General features: G+C 47.4%; 1 protein-coding gene across 1 annotated transcript; it reads right to left on the reverse strand.

The window, feature by feature from the left end:
* Window positions 1–6772: 6772 nt before the first annotated feature.
* On the reverse strand, window positions 6773–14563 carry AMHR2 (anti-Mullerian hormone receptor type 2). The gene is given in 12 exon segments (XM_071218731.1): window positions 6773–7008; window positions 7010–7198; window positions 8053–8189; window positions 8361–8508; window positions 8704–8876; window positions 9016–9130; window positions 12328–12558; window positions 12692–12804; window positions 12994–13068; window positions 13348–13539; window positions 13765–13959; window positions 14524–14563. Coding segments are annotated over 12 exon segments (1761 nt in total). The 3' UTR covers window positions 6773–6855.
* Window positions 14564–20807: the final 6244 nt, after the last annotated feature.

Here is a 20807-nt window from a genome sequence, read left to right on the forward strand (position 1 = left end):
AGGTAGGATCAAAGACCCAAATATAAGTGCTGTAATTATCAAACTCCTAGAAGAAAATGTAGGTAACCATTTCCAAGACCTTATGTTAGGCAATAGATTCTTAGACTTTACACCCAAAGCACAAGCAACAAAGGAAAAATAGATAAATGGGCCCTCATCAAATTTAAAAACTTTCATGCCACAAAGGACTTTATTATGAAAGTAAATGGCAACCTACACAATGGGATAAAATGTTTGGAAACCACATACTCAAAAAGGGTTTAATATCCAGAATACATAAAGAAATCCTTCAACTTAACAACAACAACAAAACCCAACCCAATTAAAAAATCAGCAAAAGACATAATCAGACATCTCTCCAAATAAGATATATAAATGACCAGAAAGCACATGAAAAGATGCTCAATATCATTAATCATCAGGGAAATGCAAATCAGGCAGCGGATTTGGCCCAGTGGTTAGGGCGTCCGTCTACCACATGGGAGGTCCGCGGTTCAAACCCCGGGCCTCCTTGACCCGTGTGGAGCTGGCCCACGCACAGTGCTGATGTGCGCAAGGAGTGCCCTGCCACGCAGGGGTGTCCCCCGCGTAAGGGAGCCCCACGCGCAAGGAGTGCGCCCCATAAGGAGAGCCACCCAGCACGAAAGAAAGTGCAGCCTGCCCAGGAATGGCGCCGCACACACGGAGAGCTGACACAGCAAGATGACGCAACAAAAAGAAACACAGATTCCCGTGCCACTGACAACAACAGAAGCAGACAAAGAAGACGACCCAGCAAATAGATACAGTGAACAGACAACCGGGTTAGGAGGGAGAGGGTAGAGAAATAAATAAATAAATATGTTTTAAAAAAAAGGAAATGCAAATCAAAGCCACAATGAGACACCATTTCACACCCATTAGAATGGCTACTATCTAAAAAAATGGAAAATAGTAAGTGTTGGAAAGGATGCAAAGATATAGGAACACTCATTCACTGTTGGTGGCAATGTAAAATGGTGCAGCCGCTGTGGAGGACAGTTTGGTCGTTCCTCAGAAAGCTAAGTGTAGAACTACCATATCACCCCGCAATCCTTCTACTAGGAATTGAAACTGGGACTCGAACCAATATTTTCACACCGAAAGTCATAGTGACATTATTCACAATGGCCAAAAGATGGAAGCAACCCAAAGTGTCCATCAGCCAATGAATGGATAAATAAAATGTGGCATATACATACAATGGAATATTATTTAGCCTAAAAGAAATTAAGTCCTGATACATGTAACAACACGGATGAATCCTGAAGACAGCATGTTAAGTGAAATAAGCCAGACAGAAAAGGATCTCACTGATTTGAAACAACCTAGAATAAGCAAACTCAAGGGTCAGGAGCTAGAATATAGATTACCAGGGGACAGGGTAGAGGTGGGGAATGAGAAGTCAAGTCTTAAAATGTATTGGGTTCCTATTTGGAATGATGGAAGTGTTTTGGTATTGGAGGGTGGTGATGGTAGCACAACATTGTGAATACAATTAACAGCCTTGAAATATCTATCTGAATATCATTAAAAGGGGAAATAGATTGTCTGTATGATAACAGAATAGAATATTTAAAAATTCATGAACTGCAGTACTCCTACAATGAACCCTGTGTTAAACTTTGGACTTAAATTAATAGTACAGTTATAAAAATGTGCTGTCATCAGTTGTAACAAATGTTCCACACCAACGCAAGGAATTGGTGGTAGGGTGGTGTATGGGAATCCTATAATTTATGCATAATTGTTCGGTAAACCCACAACTTCTATAATAAAGAAAAATATCAATTGGCCATAGAGGTGTCATAGACATCATTTTGTTGTTGTTTTTAACTTTTAGCACAGTTATGGGTTTACAGAAAAACCATATAGTGGGCAGCCAGGGTGTAGAAGGTGGTCATGGTGGGAAGCGGCAGAAGGCGGCAGAATGTTGACCACCAGGGAATTTAATTGGCAAGGAAGGGAGGCGGATGTGGCTCAAGTGATAGGGCCTCCGCCTACCATATGGGAGGACCCCAGTTCGATCCCTGGGGCCTCCTGGTGAAAAAGAAGAAAGTGTGCTTGTACAGCAAGCCTCTCCTCAGAGAGGCTGCTCCGAGAAGCTTTCTCCTTCTCTTCTGGCTGACTGAAAGGTGCTTGACACGGGCCATATCGGCAGCGGATAGTCACGCCAGTCAACATAAGCGGGGAGGGCGTAGTCTTCCCTCTGCAGGACACTTTCCTGGGCTTGTACCCACACTGCAGTGGAAATTGCTCACTTGCCGATTCTGTTCCTTCCCCCACCCCCTGATGTTTTTGCTGTCTGTCCATTCCCTGTGTGATCTTCTGTATCTGTTTCTCTTTTTTGTCTTCTCATTTTCTCTCCTCTAGGATTCACCAGTATTCAATCCTGGGGACCTCTGATGTGGAGAGAGGTTCCCCATCATTTGCGCCACCTCGGTTCCTGGTTTCTGCTGCGCTTCATCCTGACTCTCCCCTTCGTCTCTCTTGTTACGTCACCATCTTGCTGCGTGACTCACTTGTGTGGGCACTGGCTCACCACGTGGGCACCTGGCTCGCCACGCAGGCCCTCATGTGGGCACTCGGCCTACCACATGGACACCAAGCTCACTGCACAGGCACCTACATGGGCACTTGGCTTGCCCTGTGGGCACTTGGCTAATTGCATGGGCACTCGGCTCGCCACATGAGTGGAAAAAATATTTATCTGAATCTTAACTTTGCTTCTGTCACCTCCATGCAACTCAACATACTCACTAGAAACCAATATGTGAAACAGTAATGATGCTAATAAATTACTGATTTACTTGGAAAAAAGAAAATCATATAGAAAGAACAGAGTTCTCATATACCCCCACGTACACATACCCAGTTTCCCCTATTATTAACATTTTACATTAATGTGGTACATTTGCTGCAATTGATGAGCCAATACAATTATACTATTAACTAAAGTCCATAGTTTACATTAGGGTTCACTCTTCATGCTGGACAGCTCTGTGGATAAACATTGTTTTGAATGGCTGAATATCCTTGCTCTGTTACTTAAAGGGGTGTGACCTTGGACTTGTTTCTAAACTTCTCTGAACCTAGGCAGTGAAAGGTGCTCACAGGATTGTAGGGGGAAAGGTAAGTAGACAGCTGAGCACAGGCAAGACACACTGAAAGTTAGGTTTAAAGATTATCCCCAAAGGGGTGATCAGAGGAAAGATTGATAACAAAGGACAATTACAATAGGTAGGACCTGCCCAGCCTAGGAGGAAGGAAAGGAGGAAGAGTCACGAAGCAGGCTCTGCCCAGGCAGCCTCCGTGTGACTCAGGGACTGCCTGGGTGGGATGGACGAGCTGGGTCACAGCAGGGAAGGAAAAGCACCACCCTTGTCAGGATCCTGTACAACCCAGAGAAACCTGGTGTCTTTGAGAGTCAGGGAAGAGGAGAAAGCAGACCTGCTGGTGATGGGGAGGTGGGAGCTTGGGGAAAAAAATTTTTTTGAGATAACTTCTTTTTTATTTTAGTAAAATACACATATCATAAAATTTACCATTTTAGCCTTCTTTAAAGGGCACAGTTCAGGGGCATTTAAGTACATTTATGTTGTACAATCATTCCCACTATTTCCAGAACTTTTTCATCACTCCAAAAAGTAAACCCTGTGCCCATTAAGCAGTATTTCCCCATTCTCCCCTCCTCCCTGTCCCTAGCAACCACTAACCTGCTTTCTATCTCTACAGATTTGCCTATTCTGAACATTTCATAAAAATAAAATCATATACTTATTGGTGGTAGGGTAAGATGTTATATATGTTTGTTTGATGTTATATATATTTGTTTTGTAAGTTCACAACTATTATACACTTATTGTTTATGTATGAGTGATATATTTCAATAAATTTTTTTAAAAAATCATACGCTCTGTGGCCCTCTCTGTCCGGTTCCCTCCATGCAGCAGAATGCTTCCAAGGTTCATCCACGTTGCAGCAATGTGTCAGCACGTCTCGAGCTTCTGTCCCTCAGATGACTGGAGCTTGGACTTTGTTGTGTTGAGTTTCCGTTGGCAGCTACCGATCCTAGTGATGAGAATTGGAGATCTGGGTCTGAAGGAGAATGAAGTCTCAGATCTCGGGAGAGGACGGTCTCTTGAGGGGCTAATTCTGGAACTCTAGAACAACCAGGCCAGAAAGGGCCTAGAGATCAGCTCAAGGCTCAGTCACAACCGCCACCCTTGATGGAATGTCTGCTATGGCCAGGTGCTGGGTAAGCCTTGTCACCTGTTCTTTCTCACCTTAAACTAGCCCTGCAGCCAGCTTGGGTGTTTTCAGCCACATTTTACCAGTAACAAAACTGAGACTCGGAGGAATTTGTAACTTGTCCCAGGACATGGAGCTGGTGGGTGACTCATCAGGAGGCAATCCTCTGTAGTGAAAGCCCCCTCCACACCTCTGGAAACAGTTTCCTCGCAGTCCCCAGCACTGCACCGCATGCCCAACAGCCAGCAATCCCTTGCCGCAGGCAGCGGAGCTGGGTAGGGGAGCTCAGTGAGCAGCCTTCTCTGCACAGGGCAAGTGCCTGGATGATGAGTCCCTCAGACAACCACCAGACAGACGCCAAACGAGACACACTCCCAGGACCTGCACGAGGATTACCTGCGCCCTCCAGAACTGCGGCCAGATATCCGCGCTGGGAGGGCGGATGAGGGGTGGGGAAGGGCCAGCCAGGACACCACGAGATCCTACTGCTTTGAGGAGCCTTTTTCTCGGTTTGGTGCTCGCTCTGTTACTGCAGTCCTTTCATTGTTTTCTGGAGCTTTGAGAAGATCTTTCTGCGGTTCTTGCTGGTTGTTCAAAGCTTCTGTGGGGGATGGAATCCTGATGGGTCTCACGTCACCATCTCACAGTACACTTTTGCCACCCAGATAACTTGTAGTTGTTTTTAATTTTTTTTTATTGTGGTAACATCTATGTGTAATAACATAAAAATTAGCCATTTTAATTATTTTTATTATTTTTTTTGCATTTTTCCTTTATTTACTTTTTTAATGTTACATTCAAAAAATATGAAGTCCCCATATACCCCCCACCCCCCTTTTTTTAAACTATTTTTAAGTAACAATTCAGTGTATAAGTCAGTGGCATTAACTCTCTTTGTTGTGCTGCCCATTATCATCATCCATTACCAAAAATTTCTTTTTTTTTTTAAAGATTTATTTTATTTATTTCTCTCCCCTTCCCCCCTCCCCCCAGTTGTCTGCTCTCTGTGTCCATTCACTGTGTGTTCTGTATCCGCTTGCACCCTCGGCGGCAACAGGAAACTGCATCTCTTTTCTGCTGCGTCGTCTTGCTGCGGCAGCTCTCCATGTGTGCAGCGCCTCTCCTGGGTGGGCTGCACTTTTTTCAAGCAAGTGGCTCTCCTTGCAGGGCGCACTCCTTGTGCGTGGGGCACCCCCATGCGCGGGCGCCCCTGCGTGGCACAGCACTCCTTGCGTACGGCAGCTCTGCACATGGGCCAGCTCACCACACGGGTCAGGAAGCCCTGGGTACGAAACCCTGAACCCTCCCACACGGTAGGCGGATGCTCTATCAGCTAAGCCACGTCTGCTTCCCACCAAAACTTTTCATCACCCAAAACAGATGTTCTGTACCCATTAAGCAATAAAACTCTTCATTTCCCCTACCTCCAGCCCCTAATAACCTCTCACCTACTTTCAGTCTCTATGAATTTGCTTATTCTATATATTTCAATTTACAGGGTATCATATAACATTTGCTCTTTTGTATCTGACCTATTTCAATCAGCATAATATTTCAACGGCGCATCCATATCAGCACTACTCTCATTTTTCTGGCTGAATGATATCCCATTGCATGTATATACCACATTTTGATTATCCATTCATCTGTCAATGCACACTTGGGTTGCTTCTACCTTTTGTCTATTGTGAATAACGTTGCTATGAATATGGGTGTACAAGCATCTGTCTGAGTCCCGCTTTTCAAACTTTTGAGTACACACCCAGAAGAAGAATTCTCAGGTCACGTGGTCATTCTATGCTTACCTTTTTCAGGAATTGCCAAATTGCTTTCCACAGTGGTTGCACTGTTTCATGTGCCCACCCATAAGGCATGAGGGTTCTAAATTTTCCACATCCCCACAAACACTTGTTATTTTCTGTTTTGTTTTTTAAGTAATAGCCATCCTAGTGTGTCTGAAGTGGTATCTTACTGTGGTTTTGATTTGCATTTTCCTAATCACCAATGATATTTAGCATCTTTTCAGGTGTTTATTGGCCATTTATGTCTCCTCTTTTGAGAAATCCTCATAGTTTCCTAATGCACTGAGCGATCCCACTCCTCTCTGGGCCAGGAATGCCCTCCTGCCCTCCATCCTCCTGGAAAACTCGAGATCATTCAAGACCCAACTCCAGTGTCCTGTGCCCCGCGAGGCTGTCCCTGACCCACTCCAGCCCGGTGTGTGCCTCTCTCGTTACCCCGGGGCACTGCTCAGGACCCCAACAGAGAGAGCTGCCAAACTCTGAGCATCTTCAAGGCAACGGTTTCATCTTATTCACCCTTCTTTCCCCAGTGCCCAGCATAAATTCCCACCAAATAAACGCTTTTTAAGGAGAAGGAAAAGGAAAAGGACAGGAGTAACTCAGGATCACAGGAGCAGAGGAAGGCCTAAGGACAGGAGTCAGGAGAGCTGACTTTATCTCTTTCCTATGCACACCCACTCCCAGTCACTGGTCAGAATCGCTGTGGCCTGGATGCCCACAGAAGGACCCAAGGGAAAGAGGGAGGTGAGGCCGACCAGACAGGCATCTGCTCGCCATGTTTACATTAGCATGCACGTAGATCACCTAGAAACTGTGTATTTACACATGAGCGATGGCACAGGCAGGTGAAGATTTCCTGGAGCAAGTTCTTGGCAGATTTCCTGGAGCAAGAATGCTGGCAGACACTAGGCTGGGGTCTACAGGGGAGAATGGCAGGGGGCAGGAGTTGAAGGACAGTCTTCTGGGCAGAGAGGAGGGCAGCTGTGTGGGCAGCCCCCTGGGAGGGGGTGGACCTCCTGAGGGTGGGCCAGGGTGGCCAGGCGCTGCTGTACACACTCAGCTGTCAGCCGTGCTTCCGGATCTGCATCCCAACAGTCCTCTAGGAGCTCCCTGAGCCCGCCTGGTTCCTGGGAGGAATGACCAGGAGGAAGGCTTGACCCCAGGATCCTGAGTGGCCCCCATGCACCCGGGTCAAAGGGCATCTTCCTTCCCCGGTTTTGAGCACTCCACTTTCGATTGTTCCTGGAGCCTCCCTTACCATATTCCCCACTTCTGCATCTTGCTCCCTGTGAGGCAGACCATAGGGTCTTCCTTTTCATCTGAAGAGTGAATTCAAGTTAAAGCCTTCACAGGCTGATGGGAAATTATTCTCTTTGCTCTCAGGTGTCCAGAGTCTTCTGGAAACAATGCCTGGGCCTCTGTTATCTAACCCAACAGACCCTTATACCGTGGAAACTTCAAACCAGGCAGAAGGGTCGTCAGTTTAAGAAATTCTTTGTGCAGACCCCTGAAATTTCACAGTGAAGCTGTAACCCTTTATGCCTGAGACTGGCTTTTATTGGAACACAGGCAGGAACAAGGATGTTTAGGACAGAACAAAGAGTTATTGGACTGAATTGTGGATCCCCGAGCTTAGGGTAGCAGCAGAGCCGGGACGATTTTCTGGAGGAGGCCACTGAGGGACAGGGCTTAAGCAAGGTGATGAGGGGAGAGACAGACTGGCAGACAGGAGCGGGAGGAAGGTGTGCCTCAGGCGGAGGGAGTGGGATGTGTGAGACTTAGGGCGGAGGAGGGTGACCCGAGGGCAAGAGCAAGTTTGCCAGGCTCCAGCTGAACTTGAGCCAAGGAGTAGGGGTGGGGTGGGGGAGCAGAGATGAGAGGAGATAGGAGGGGACAAGTCGGCCCTGGCAGACAAGTCCCTGGGGCTCATTCCCAGCCCCCACTCTCCGGGCCCCCAGCCAGTCAGCCTGTGTTCTCTTACGGTGGAGAAGGAGCACCAGGTGGACGGGATGTAGGGGCGCCTTCTCTCCTCCACTGCCAAGGCCCATAGCTCACAGGCGGTGGGGGTGCTGCCCAGTTCTGCCTCATAGGCCAGTTGGAAAGGTGGTGGTCTATTGTCTGGGAGAACGCACATGGAATAGAGGTCATTTAGCCCCGGAGGTGCCTCTCTTGTGAAAGGCCAAGGGGTGGAGGGGCAGGGTTTCTTGGGAACCAGGTCAGGAGGGGGGTGGGGGCCTAGCGTGGGTGGGTAGAGCAAGAAGGGGAGAGAATTGACCCACCCATGCTCACCAGGCTGCAAATCTCGGCAGCGGCTCAGTATCTCCCACATGAGCAGAGCCAGAGAGTAAACATCGGCTCGCCGGAGAGCCGAGCCCCACTCCTGTAGGTCTAGAGTCTTGTCTAAGAGCTCTGGCGCCATGTACCTTTGGGTCCCAGCCTGAAGTGCAAGGTGAGGAGGGCGAATCATCTCCATGGCAACACCCACAGCAACACTGGTCCATGCAACATCCCCCCAACTCAAGCAATGTCCCAAATGCTACAGGTTCCAGTGCATTGTTGCCATAGCAACAGTAGCATCACCATCAGCACCACTGCCATCATCCTAGGCCTCACCCCTATCCGGATCACTCACCTCCATGATAGCGGCTGGGCCTCGGGGTTGAGTAGGGGCCCAGGCAGGGGGCTGAGTAAGGCCAGGGAGCACTAAGGCGAGGCCTAGGTCTCCAATGGCACATGACCCATCATCCCGAATGAGCACATTCTGACTGCTCAGGTCTCGGTGGGCAATACCTGGTTTATATTGACCTGTAGGGGAAACCAAAGTCAAAAGGTCAAGTATCCTCTTCTCTCTTTTGACCCAATCCTTCCCCATCAAACTAAGGGAGAATCAGAAAAATAGGAGTGTGTTCCCAACATCCCAGGCTTACTGGCCCCTCTCACCCACCATCCTGCCAACACTCCTCATGGAGAAATGCCAGGCCTTGGGCCAAGGACAGCACCATCCGCAGGGAACTTCCCCAGTCATTGGTGTGCTGGGCTAGGTAGTGGCACAGGGAGCCCTGGAGAGAAACAGAGGAGAGGGAGTGCACAAAGGTGGGGGGGTGGGAGGGGAGAGCTGGTCCATCCCAGGGAGCAGAGACCAGTTGGTAGACTTCCACCTTGCATCTTCCAGCAGTCAGGTACACTGACAGACCCAGGCACCAAGGACTGGAAGGGTGAGAATGTGCAACAGTGAGATTGACAGGAAAAATAATAACTATAGCTCAAGCATACTCTCCGCTTATTGTGCCAGGCCCTGTGTACGTGGCCTCCTGTCATCCTCACAGCAGTCCTAGGAGGTAGATACTTTTATCATCCCCATTTGACAGATGAGGAGGTTTAGAGAGAGCCAAGTAAACTTGCTTGAAGTCACTTGGGAGAGAGAAGTGGAGCTTGAACCCAAGCACTCTGACTCCTGCTGTCATTCATTATTAACTGCCACTCCATACTGCCCCAGAGGACTTGGGACAAAGACAGAAATAGAAGAGGTAAGACCAGAGCAAGCTGGGCAGGGATCTTCCTCAGTGAATGTCCTGGGGTCAGGCCTTTATAGAAGAATCAGTGGATAGGAGAGCAGTGGGTGGGCATTGAGTGGAAATTGGAGAAGGAGCAATAGAGTGCCTGATTCACCAACCATTGTTGAGCACCTTCAATGTGCCAGGAGCCATGCTAAGCCATGCTTAGATGCTCAAGAAGCTCTGGGACAAGTGTGGGACATGACTCCCAGAGATGAGCCTCCCTGGTGCTGAGGGATCACTGCCAATCACCAGCTGGTGATGCAACTAGAGAAAGACCTTGAATAAAAGGGGAAAATGGTAAAGACAAATGAGTTTATATGGCAAAGAGACTTCAAAATGAGTCAGGAGGTCATCAGAGGGGTCGTGCCTATGCATGCCTCAGCAGGGCCCCAGAGATAGCCAAAGTAAATACAGCCCCAGGTACTGGTGCTCCTGAGGCCTACAGAGACACACAGGTTCTACTGTCATGGCAGATGGCTCTGGAGTTCAATACCTTGTCAGTGGGTCTTACTTTGGAATTTGTGCTCCTGAGTGTGATGGAGTTAGACTCAGATGTGACCTTTCTATATATGCCTCTTCTGTCACTTTTACCGAACCTGTGGTTGGTGTGGAGTTGGTATATACTCAGGAGACTTGAATCTCTAGACTGGTCATGTGCCAACTGGGCCCTGAGCCTCCGCAGAATTGCAACTCCTATTTTCCAGTTCATTGGACCTACCCAGGTCAGCTAACAAGGAGGTGAAGATGGTCAACCACCTTACCAGGGAACCGAGAGTGTCTACAACTGCAAGCAGGAGAATCACATTCATCAATCATGTGGGATCTAAGCCCCCTCTCAGTTGAGAGGTAGAATGGACACCACCATCCCAGGGTCCACAGGATGAAGGACAGATGCAGGATATTATATATTCTGCCATAACCCACTGAATGGACTAGGGCAGTGTAAACTACAATGTAAACTATTATCCATGCGGTGCAGCAGTGCTCCAAAATGTATTCACCAAATGCAATGAATGTGCCACAATGATAAAAGAGGTTGTTGATGTTGGAGGAGGGGGGGGTTATACGGGAACCTCTTATATTTTTTAATGTAACATTTTTTTATCTATGTCTTTAAAAAAAAGGCAATTAAAATTTTTTTAAATAAAAAAAAAGAAACTCTGGGACAGGTAGCAGATAAGGGAAATAATAGACTACCAAAATGCTCTTGGTGGAAGAATGAATCCAGTGCGGGGCATAAAGCAGGAGAGATTAAACTCTGTCTGGAGAAGTCAGAGAAAGCTGTTTGCTTTTGTTTTTAAGCAGTTTTTGAACTGGGCCTTGAGGTACATGATCACAGCACAGAAGGTACTTGCCAGAAGATTTCAGAGGTGGTACAGCTGTGGGTGCTGATCAAGTCCATGATAAAGTCTGACACCTCAGTATTTGGGGGCTGAAACAGGTTGAAGGGGTTGAGCCGCAGTGAGAAGAGGAGGCGAGGGGGTTGGGGGTAGTAGACTGAGAGAAAGGTGGTCCTGGTGGAGGGGTAGACAGGAGAGAGGCAGGAGGGTGGTGACAAGGGGATGGTGACAAGGATTCAAGGGGCAGTCTCTGGAGTCGCACAGACCCTGTGCAGATAACTTCCCTTTTCTGACCCCATGTGGATAATTCCTACCTCATGGTGTTTTTTCGCTCTCGTTTGGATTTTTTTTCCCTTTCTGAAAGAAGTTACAGGTTTACAGAATAGTCATGCATAATACACAGCATTCCCAAATGCCACCCCAACACCAACTCCTTGCACTGGTGTGGGACATTTGTTATTAATACAATGGATGACTCATGTGTTTTTATTAATGTTAGGTATGAAAACACCTTTAAAGGGCCTCGTGTGATGCCTAGCACGAAGCAAACAGTAAATGGTACAGGATGAAAAAAAAGACCAAAATTCTTCGCAAGACCCTAAGGCCTGGCGCCAGCCCCTGGTCCCTGCCTGCCTTCTCCTCTTCCTCCTTATTTCTCCCCTAATTCTCAGTCCTCAGGAGCTGGCCAGGGCCCCTCCTCTCACAGGGTGGTTATTTACTCTGGTTCCACCCCCACTCGCTGCGCAGGTTAGCTGGCCCTCTCCTTCCACTTCCAGCAGAGTCATCACACCTCAGGGGGCCTGCCTGTGTTCCCAGGCTTGGTGAAATCTCATCATTCTCTCTTACAGTCCTTCACCCTCTCTTTTGTTGCACTTAGCACACTTGACATTTTACACTTCTTTCTGTGATTATCTGATCCATCTGTCTCCCCCTAACCCAGTGTATATAAAAGCAGGGACTGTGTGCGTTTTCGCCAGCTCTTAGCACAGTGCCTGACCTCGGGTTTACAAATACTTGCTGAATGAATACATGACTGAGTTTGGAGAGCTATGCATGCAGGTGTTTCTTTAACAATGGTTTTCTCTGAGGTTGGGAAAAGGAACGATTTTGATTTCTCCCTTTCCTTAGTTACATTTTATGAGTTAAAAACATTAACGCATATTGCTTTTGTAATAAGAAATAACGAAATAAAACTGCTTTCACTATGTTAGAGAAGAGAAAGTCTAAGGCAGGAGATTAAGCGAGGACAGGGCCTGGCGGCCACCTGCTTTCTGCCCTGCTGTCGTTCCCGCCCCCTCCCCCTCCCGCACTGCCACCCCCGCCCCAGCATGAACACACATGGCATTCCTTGGTCCTCACCTGGGGGTGCAGTTCCAGGACCAGCAGGGGCCCACAGGGCAGGGGGCCTGGGCTACCCCTGCCGGCGGCGATGAAGCGGACAATGTGGTCGTGCCGCAGCCCTGGCAGCTCGTAGAGCTCTCGCTCGGCCCGGAACTGTGCAGTGGCTCTCGGGGGAAAGGCCTTGATGGCTACAGGCTGCCCTTGCAGCCGCCCGGCCCACACCACCGCGTGACCTCCTTCCCGCAGGACCTGGTAGGGACAGTGTGCTGGGTGCAGGCCTCTAGGCTGGAACCAGGGCGAGGCCTCCTCCCAGCGCAAGGCCTCCTCCCAGCGCGACCTCCAGGAGTGCCCGGAGGAGCCCTCCCCGCCCCCCTGGGGGCACCTGGGAGAAGCACAGCTCAGGCAGCTCCGGCAGCTCCTCGCTCCAGTCCCTGCCCGAGTCTGGCTCCGACTCCGGCTCCCCTTGCACTCTGCAGGTCTTTCGCTGTAGCAGGGCTGGGGCAGAAAAGGGCTTTAGGGTCGAGGGGCACAGCTCCAGGGACAGGCAGGAGAGGGAGCTTTGTGGGAGGTTATGGGGCCAGGCTTGAGAGACCCTGGACCAAAGGGTCAGGTGAGCCTGGAGAAGGGCCAGAGATTTGGGGCAGTGTCTTGCGTTCACAAGGGAGGGACGGGACAGAGCAGTACCCAGAGCGATGCTGCCCAGCAGCAGCAGCGGCAGGAGCAGCCCCAGCAGCACCAGTGCCATCCAGATGGACTCGCCTGGACATCAAAGCAAGAGCGAGCCGTGAGCTCCGCCCCAGCATGCCTTCTGCTCCTCTCCCCCTCTCCCCCCCTTCCCAGAGAGCTTGCTCGTCAACCCACCCCCACCCACCCTGGTCACAGGCCCCCTTATCACCCGGTCACCAGGGCAACCAACTTCTCAAGGCCAGGAGAAGGGAAGCTTGGGCGGGGGCAGGGTGAGAACTGGCCCTGCTTCTACCGCTCATCCTAACCTGGGCCCTGGCCCCCACGCAGCTCCAGCACCGCTGGGGTGGCTACCTGGGGCTGCTTGGGGTGCCTGGAAGCCGGGAGTCCCAGGGTTTCCTGGAGGAGACAGATGGCTGTAATTGGCATTGCAGAAGTCGGTGCCACAGGAGCAGGTGAAGAGGGTGGAGCCGGGGCCAGAGTGGGCTCTGGGGTTTGGGTGGCAATGCGGGGACTCACAGCCTGGCTCATCACTGTCTCGGCATCCTGATGGGGTAGGATTAGGGGAAGAGGAGAGAGACAGAGCTTGCAATGGGATCTGGGAACAGAGAGATAAATCTCTTCTGTCAGAGGCATCCCTTCCATCTCACGAGGGCCTTCCTTTCCCTCCACACATTTCATTTCTCCCCTTCCCCCTCCACATCCGCCCCTGTTCCAGGATGTGCCTGTCTCCCGCCCTAGCTATCACCTGCCATATACTTTGCCATTCACCTTGCATCTCCACCTGTGCCTGGTCTTGGGTCAGGTTCCAGATGCCAAAGCAGCAGCGGCTGTAGAGGCAGCGTATAACCCTGGGGGGCCCTGGTCCTGCATCTAGCAGTTCCCCCAAGGTCTTTGTGCTTCCCCGCACTCTGGGGGCCTCAAAGAACACACAGGTTCGCCTGCTTGGGGGTGCTGCTGCCCAGGCTGGGGAAAGGAGAGGGTTCAAGATGAGAGTGAAGGCAGGGGCAAAAACAGCAGCCAAAAGGAGAGAGAAAACATTTCAGCTCTCAGTGTCAGCATGGGAAAGCCACAGGAGGAAACAGGGTCAGCCGAGGCCTGGAACCTGACCCCCACCATCGGGACACATGGCTCTCCCCTTCTCTCACTCACCCACCCCACTCACCACTCCTCCAAAGTGGTGGCTGCCGCTTCCAGTGCCCCTTTCCCCCATTGGGTGGAAAGATCCTGCCCCTCCCTGTAGACACTTACCCTGTACAGCTGAGGGAAGCAGTGCCCAAAGCCCCAGAGTCCCTGGCATCCTGCTGAGGGATGGCAGCAGCAGGAGGAGGACAGCAACAGCCAGCACAGCTGCCCCCTGCCAGAGCTTCCTTCAGTTATGGGGCACTGTGGGCCTTTGGATCCCTCAGTCCCCAACTCCGCCCCCCTCCCTCCTATCCCAGTCTCTGTGGGGGAGATGCCTGCTGTGGGGGAGAGGGTGGTATGGAGGAAAGCAGGAAAAGAAAGGGAGGAGCAGAGAACCAGTCTCACATCCTTCAGCTTCTTCAGCCACCTCCTTTTTTCTCTGCATAGCGGGAGGAGGGGGCTTTGGAGGGCCAGCTGAGAACCCAGTGATGCCTCTGCTCTTTACTGACCCTGAAAGAAGGTGCTGAACCCTGTCAGTCCTTCTCAGGCTTTTAACCAAAGTGGGGTCAAGTGCTCAGAGCCACTGAGCTGTGCCCAAGATCCCTTCTAATCTATATTTTCAGGGTTCAGATTTGCAGTTCCGTGGGCAGAGGAAAGCACACAGCCAGAAGGGCCTTCACAGCATACAACTAGAGTTGACTTTGCTTTCCAAACTCAGAATCAGAAACTATTCATCTAAAATTTGAGTTTAAAAGTCACATAGATTTTAAAAAGTGTTAAAAAAAAAAAAAAAAAAGCAACACAGAAAAAAAAAAGTCACACAGAGAATGGTTAAAATGGTAAATTTTATCTTGTGTATTTTACCAAAATAATTTTTTTAAAAAATCACATTGAGTCACACACTGAGAAAATCATCATTATTAGGGAAGTAACATTTTTTAAAAAAATTAAACACCTACTATGTGCTATGGCACAGCTAGGGCTATGTGCTTTGCAATCATCTTATATAATTTTCTCATTGAGATATTTATTATTTTCTACAGCGTATAAGTAACAAATCTGAGCTTAAGTAACTTGCCTAAGATCACTCTGCTAGGAAATGGCAGGCTGGGATTTGAGCATAGGTATGTCTAACTCCAAAGTCCAGGCTCTGCTCATCACATTACACATGCTGCCTAAAATAAAATTAACAATTGCTCAATAAAAGTACTTCTATTTAATGCAAGAATATTTGAATTTGGGTTGTTGGAAAAATACTTGCCTTTACCTACTAGCGGGCCACTACCTAGAAAAGGAGAGTATAATTCAAACTACCACCACCAGAGGTCAGCAGCCATGGGAGAACTTCAGGGCTGTAGTGAAGGGGCAGAAAGCGCCTCCTGTGATCCCTAATATGCATAGTCCATCTCCTACGTGTACTAAGCTACAGGAGCTATACAATATGAAGGGAGGGCACAGGGTGTGTAGAGGGAATGTCCAGCTTGGAGTTGGAAGAGGCTATGGCTTGTGCTGTAGAGCGACAGGAGTCCAATTCTACTGGACTCTTCCCCAGAGTAGAAGCTATAGCAAAAATTCATTTCCACTTCTGTGATTAGTTGGCTCCCAGGAGAATGGGAGTCAGAGTGTTCTGTCCCTCTGGTTTCCTGGAAGCCCTTTCGTGAATGAGATGACTTGGGCCAGGGATGAGGATCTGAGTACTGACTTTGATTATAGAGCCATTCTCCTGTGGGAGCCTGATGAAAGAAACAGGGTAAAAGCTACAAGTTTTAAGGAAGCAGCTGGAGGAATGTTCAGGACTACAGTAGACAGACAGCTGCCTATCCTTTCTTGGCCCCTTCTAGAAGTCTGCCGGGCCCAGTCAGCGAGGTGGAATGTTGTGCTTAGATCCTTTCACCAGCTCCCAGGGGTGGTGGGGTGGTGGGGAGCAGGAGGACAAGATTTTTTGTGTCTGGAGCGTCTCAAGAGACTATCTCCTCCACAGTGGGAACCGGGATAAGGGTCAGGCAGGAAGGCAATCTCCTTACCCATGGCCTTGAGGAGCTACTTCTCTCAAAGATAGAAACATTCCAGCCAGGTTTATGGGGAAAACTTTACCTGCTATGGGTAGTCATGGCTTAGAGTCAAGACGGTGAGAGCTAAGGAAGGTCCTGAGAAATGACCTCAGCACTGGAATGAAGGCTTCCTGGACTCCACAAACACGAGGCTCTTCATTAGGGTCCCCTGATTCAAGCCTACCATGCCCCAGTGATTTACCTTTCTGTTTTAATTTTACATCTTGGCATATTTCCTTCTAGCCTTTTTCTCTTCTTTTTTCATTTTAAAAACAATTTATTGAAGTATTTCATACATGAAAACACAAACATTATGTGTATAGTAAAAGTTGTGAACTTACAAAACAAACATGCATGATATCATACAGGGCTCTCATGCATCCCCCCCACCACAATTACCTTGCGCTGCTGTGAAACATTTGTAACAAATTAGAAAGGGCATCCTCAAAAGTATTGCTACCAACTATAGTCCGTCTCTTACATTTGGTGTATTCTTCTCCCAACCCAATCTATTATTTTTTTCTTCATAAACCATATAATTTATATAAAGGGTACAATCAACGGCATTTGGTATAATCAGAGTTGCTCGTTCACTTCCATCAATATTAGAGCATTTTCATTACTAAAAACAAAAACAAAAACAACAAAACCGCTATCATACCCATCTGCTAGCACTATTACAAATCCTATGATGTGCTTTCACCACTTCGATTCATTCCAAACATTTACAAAGAACTTTTTACCAATTCTGCACAGATTAAACTTCAGCTTTCCATTCTCTAACCACATTCTTTCCTCTAGTGACTTTTATTCTAGTAATAGCTATTAACCCCACAAATTTGCTCATTACATTTAGTTCATAATAGCAAAATCATGTAATATTTGTCCTTTCATGCCTGGTTTGCTTCAGTCAATATAATGTCCTCCAGGTTCATCCATGTTGTCATATGCTTCATGACTTCATTTATTCTTAGTTGAATAATACCCCATCGTGTTTATATACCAGTTTGTTTATTCATTCAAGGTGTCAGTTGATGGACACCTGGGTTGTTTCCAACTTTGGACAATCATGAATAACACCACTATGAACATCAGTGTACAGATGTTTTTGTCACTGCTCTGAGTTCTTCTGGGTATGTACCTAGTAGTGGCATTGCTGGGTCACATGGTAAGTCTATATTCAACTTCCTTAAGAACTGCCAGACTTCCACAGTGGCAATACCATTCTACGTTTCCAACAGTGAATAAGTATTCCTCTCTCTCCATATCCTCTCCAACATTTGTAGTTTTCTGTTTTATTAATAGGGGCCACTCTAGTAGGTGTGAAATGCTTTGATTTACATTTCTCTACTAGCCATTGATGTTGAACATTTTTTTCATGTGTATTTTCACCATTTGTATTTCTTTAGAAAAATGTCTACTCTTTTGCCCATTTTTTAAAAATTGGGTGATTTGTCTTATTTTTTGAGTTGTAGGATCTTTATTTTTTTGTTATTTATTTCTCCCCCTTTGTTGTCTGCTGTGTCCATTTGCTGTGTGTTCTTCTGTATCTGCTTGTCTTCTCTTTAGGTGGCACTGGGAACTGATCCTGGGACCTTCCGGAGTGGAAAAGAGGTGCTCAATCTCTGCACCACCTCAGCTCCCTGGTCAGCTGCATCTCTTTTTTTTTTTTTTTTTTTTTTAAAAAGATTTATTTATTTATTTAATTTCCCCCCCCCCTCCCCTGGTTGTCTGTTCTTGGTGTCTATTTGCTGCGTCTTGTTTCTTTGTCCGCTTCTGTTGTCGTTAGCGGCACGGAAAGTGTGGGCGGTGCCATTCCTGGGCAGGCTGCTCTTTCTTTTCACGCTGGGCGGCTTTTCCTCACGGGCGGGCACACTCCTTGCGCGTGGGGCTCCCCCACGCGGGGGACACCCTTGCGTGGCACGGCACTCCTTGCGCGCATCAGCACTGCGCATGGCCAGCTCCACACGGGTCAAGGAGGCCCGGGGTTTGAACCGCGGACCTCCCATATGGTAGACGGACGCCCTAACCACTGGGCCAAAGTCCATTTCCCTGCATCTCTTATTGTCTTTCCTCCGTGTCTTTTTGTTGCGTCATCTTGCTGCACCAGCTCTCTGCTTGGGCCAGCTTGCCACGCAGACCAGCATTCCTCTCAGGTCAGCTTGTCATGTGGGCCAGCACTCCACTTGGGCCAGCTCAGTGTGGGCCAGCTTGTCTTCAACAGGAGGCTGTGGGAATAGAACCCTGGACCTCCCCTATTGGTAGACGGGAGCCCAATTGCTTCCCTGTAGGATCTCTTTATATATTGTGGAAAATTATACTTGTCAGATGTGTGATTTCCAAATATTTTCTCCCATTGAGTAGACTGCCTTTTGACGCTCTTCACAAAGAACTTTAAGGTTACAGAAATGTTTACTTGTGTGGAGGTTCCATTTATTTATTTTTTTGTTGTTGTTGCTCATGCTTTGGGTGTAAGATTTAAGAGACCACCTCAGTGATTTACCTTTGACCCCACTGACTACAGAGCTGAAGTGGTTATTCATTTAATTCAGCAAATATCTATTAGGTCCCAGTTTGAAAAAGGTATTTTGTTCATTAGGCGTTTGTTCTACAAAGATATGTGTGATCTCTGCTGTCCAGGAGGTCACCGTCTAGAAAGGCAGGCAGACTTATCAACAGGCAACCAGAACACAGCAGGGATGTGAACAAGGAGCAAGCAAAAAAATTAAATAAACTGCCTATGGCATAGAGAGGGAAGAAAGGTGTCCAGATGGTTGATAGAGAAAGGGATATTTAAAATGTCTCAAAGGTAAACACAATATGAGGAGGATGGTTGTTTTAGGCAGTGAACTTTGTGAATTAAGGCACAAAGTGAACAGTGTGAGTGTGTGAGGGGGTGGTGAGCAGGAGAAAACAGTATCAGATATGAGGCATAAAGTCACTCTAAGGGGAGTAAAATGGGACCAGACTGGAAAGACTGTCACTTCTATACCAAGGAGCTTAGACTTTTCCTAAAAGCAAAATATTTTAGGCAGGGGTTTGGCCGCAATGTGGAAGATGGATGACTAGGGCTTAGGGAGACTGGAAGCAGGGTGACTAAGTATAAGACCTAAGCAGGAACCTCAAGGAGAGTTCTAAGGCAATGGACATAAAAAGAAAGACAAATTTGAGATACACTTAATATGTAGATTTGACAGGATTTGGTAATCAAATAAATGAATGTTGGTAGATGAAAGGGAGAATTAAAAGATGATTCTGAAATTTCAAATATGAGTGATCAAGGAATATGTAATACTGTTAAGGGAGATGGGCAAAACAAAGGGTTATTTCTTCTTTTCACATGTTGACTGAGTTATCCAGATGAACATGTCCAGTAGGTAGGCTCCCAGGTCAAGAGAAAAGTTAAGAGCTCAAGATTTGGAAGTCATCAACATGTATGTAATAGCTAAAGAGTGGATGGGACTTGTTTAGGGGGGACAAAAGTAGAGTTGGTTAAGGACACAAGACAGGGACATCAACATCTAAGGGACAGCCAGGGGAAGAAGTGGCTATGAGGGAGACTCAATAGAACGGTTAAAGGAGATCCAGGTTCAGTTTCACACTCTATGGGAAGAATGTTTTAAGATGAGATGGCCAACAGTAGTACATTGTTGCAAAAGGTCTAAGAGGGGAACAGCTGAAAGAAATCACCATAACTGGCAACCAGATTGCTGTTCATTTGAAAATTTAGGGTATATGATGAGGGCTGAAGAAAGTAAACAGTGGTCTGAAATGTGAATAAAAGAGGAGGAAAAATGAGTGCAAAGTATTTTCATTAACTTTGGAAATGGAATAATTAGATCAGTAGCTTGAAGCAGCAACAAGGCTTTTGAAAATGGGGGTGGGTGGGGGAAGGACTTGAACAAGTTTGTAGGCAGGCAAAAGGGAATGAATGGAGAGACTGAAGATACATTACATAGAAAATATCAGTGAAACAAAGATCAAAAGGAAGTAAAAGAAAATAGGGTTGAGAACACAAGTGGCAGGGTTGGCCTTGCAGGAGTATTTCTCTCTGAAGAGAGAAATGGGTAAATTGGTGAATATACAGATGTTTGTAGGGAAAGGATAGGGAGTTTGAAGAAATTAATGCTTCCATTTTTTCTGTGAAATAGGAGGGAAGTCATTTGCTGAAAATAGGGTGGTTAAAGCTGGGAAACTTGGAATTAATGGCACCTGTCTCACTCACCAGACTATTAAGTACTTGGTGGCAGAGTCTACCTGATTTACCTTTTTGTCCTCAACCTTAGTACCCTGCACATAGTAAGGACTCAATAAATGTTTACTGAGAAAATGAATGACACAGCTATTAAAGGCTCATTTAAGGCTGCAAAAACAAAAACACTGCAATAAACTCAATATTTAGGTATACTGCTAACAGGTACATAAGGAAATCAAATTGACCAAGGATTCTTGGATGGGTAGGAAGGGAAGTAAATCCACAGGGTGATGGGAAATACAGCCTGAATGATTTATATCAGAGAGTAAGAAAGTTCTCAAAAGGAAAAAAACACAAAAGGATGGGGAAAAGAGCTAAAATACAAGAGCCCCAGTGGTCAAAACTGGGTCAAATGGGCAACAAAATAATCCAAAGTATGAAAT

This window comes from Dasypus novemcinctus, chromosome 12 (genome assembly GCF_030445035.2).
Source record: "Dasypus novemcinctus isolate mDasNov1 chromosome 12, mDasNov1.1.hap2, whole genome shotgun sequence".
NCBI classification, from domain to species: domain Eukaryota; kingdom Metazoa; phylum Chordata; class Mammalia; order Cingulata; family Dasypodidae; genus Dasypus; species Dasypus novemcinctus.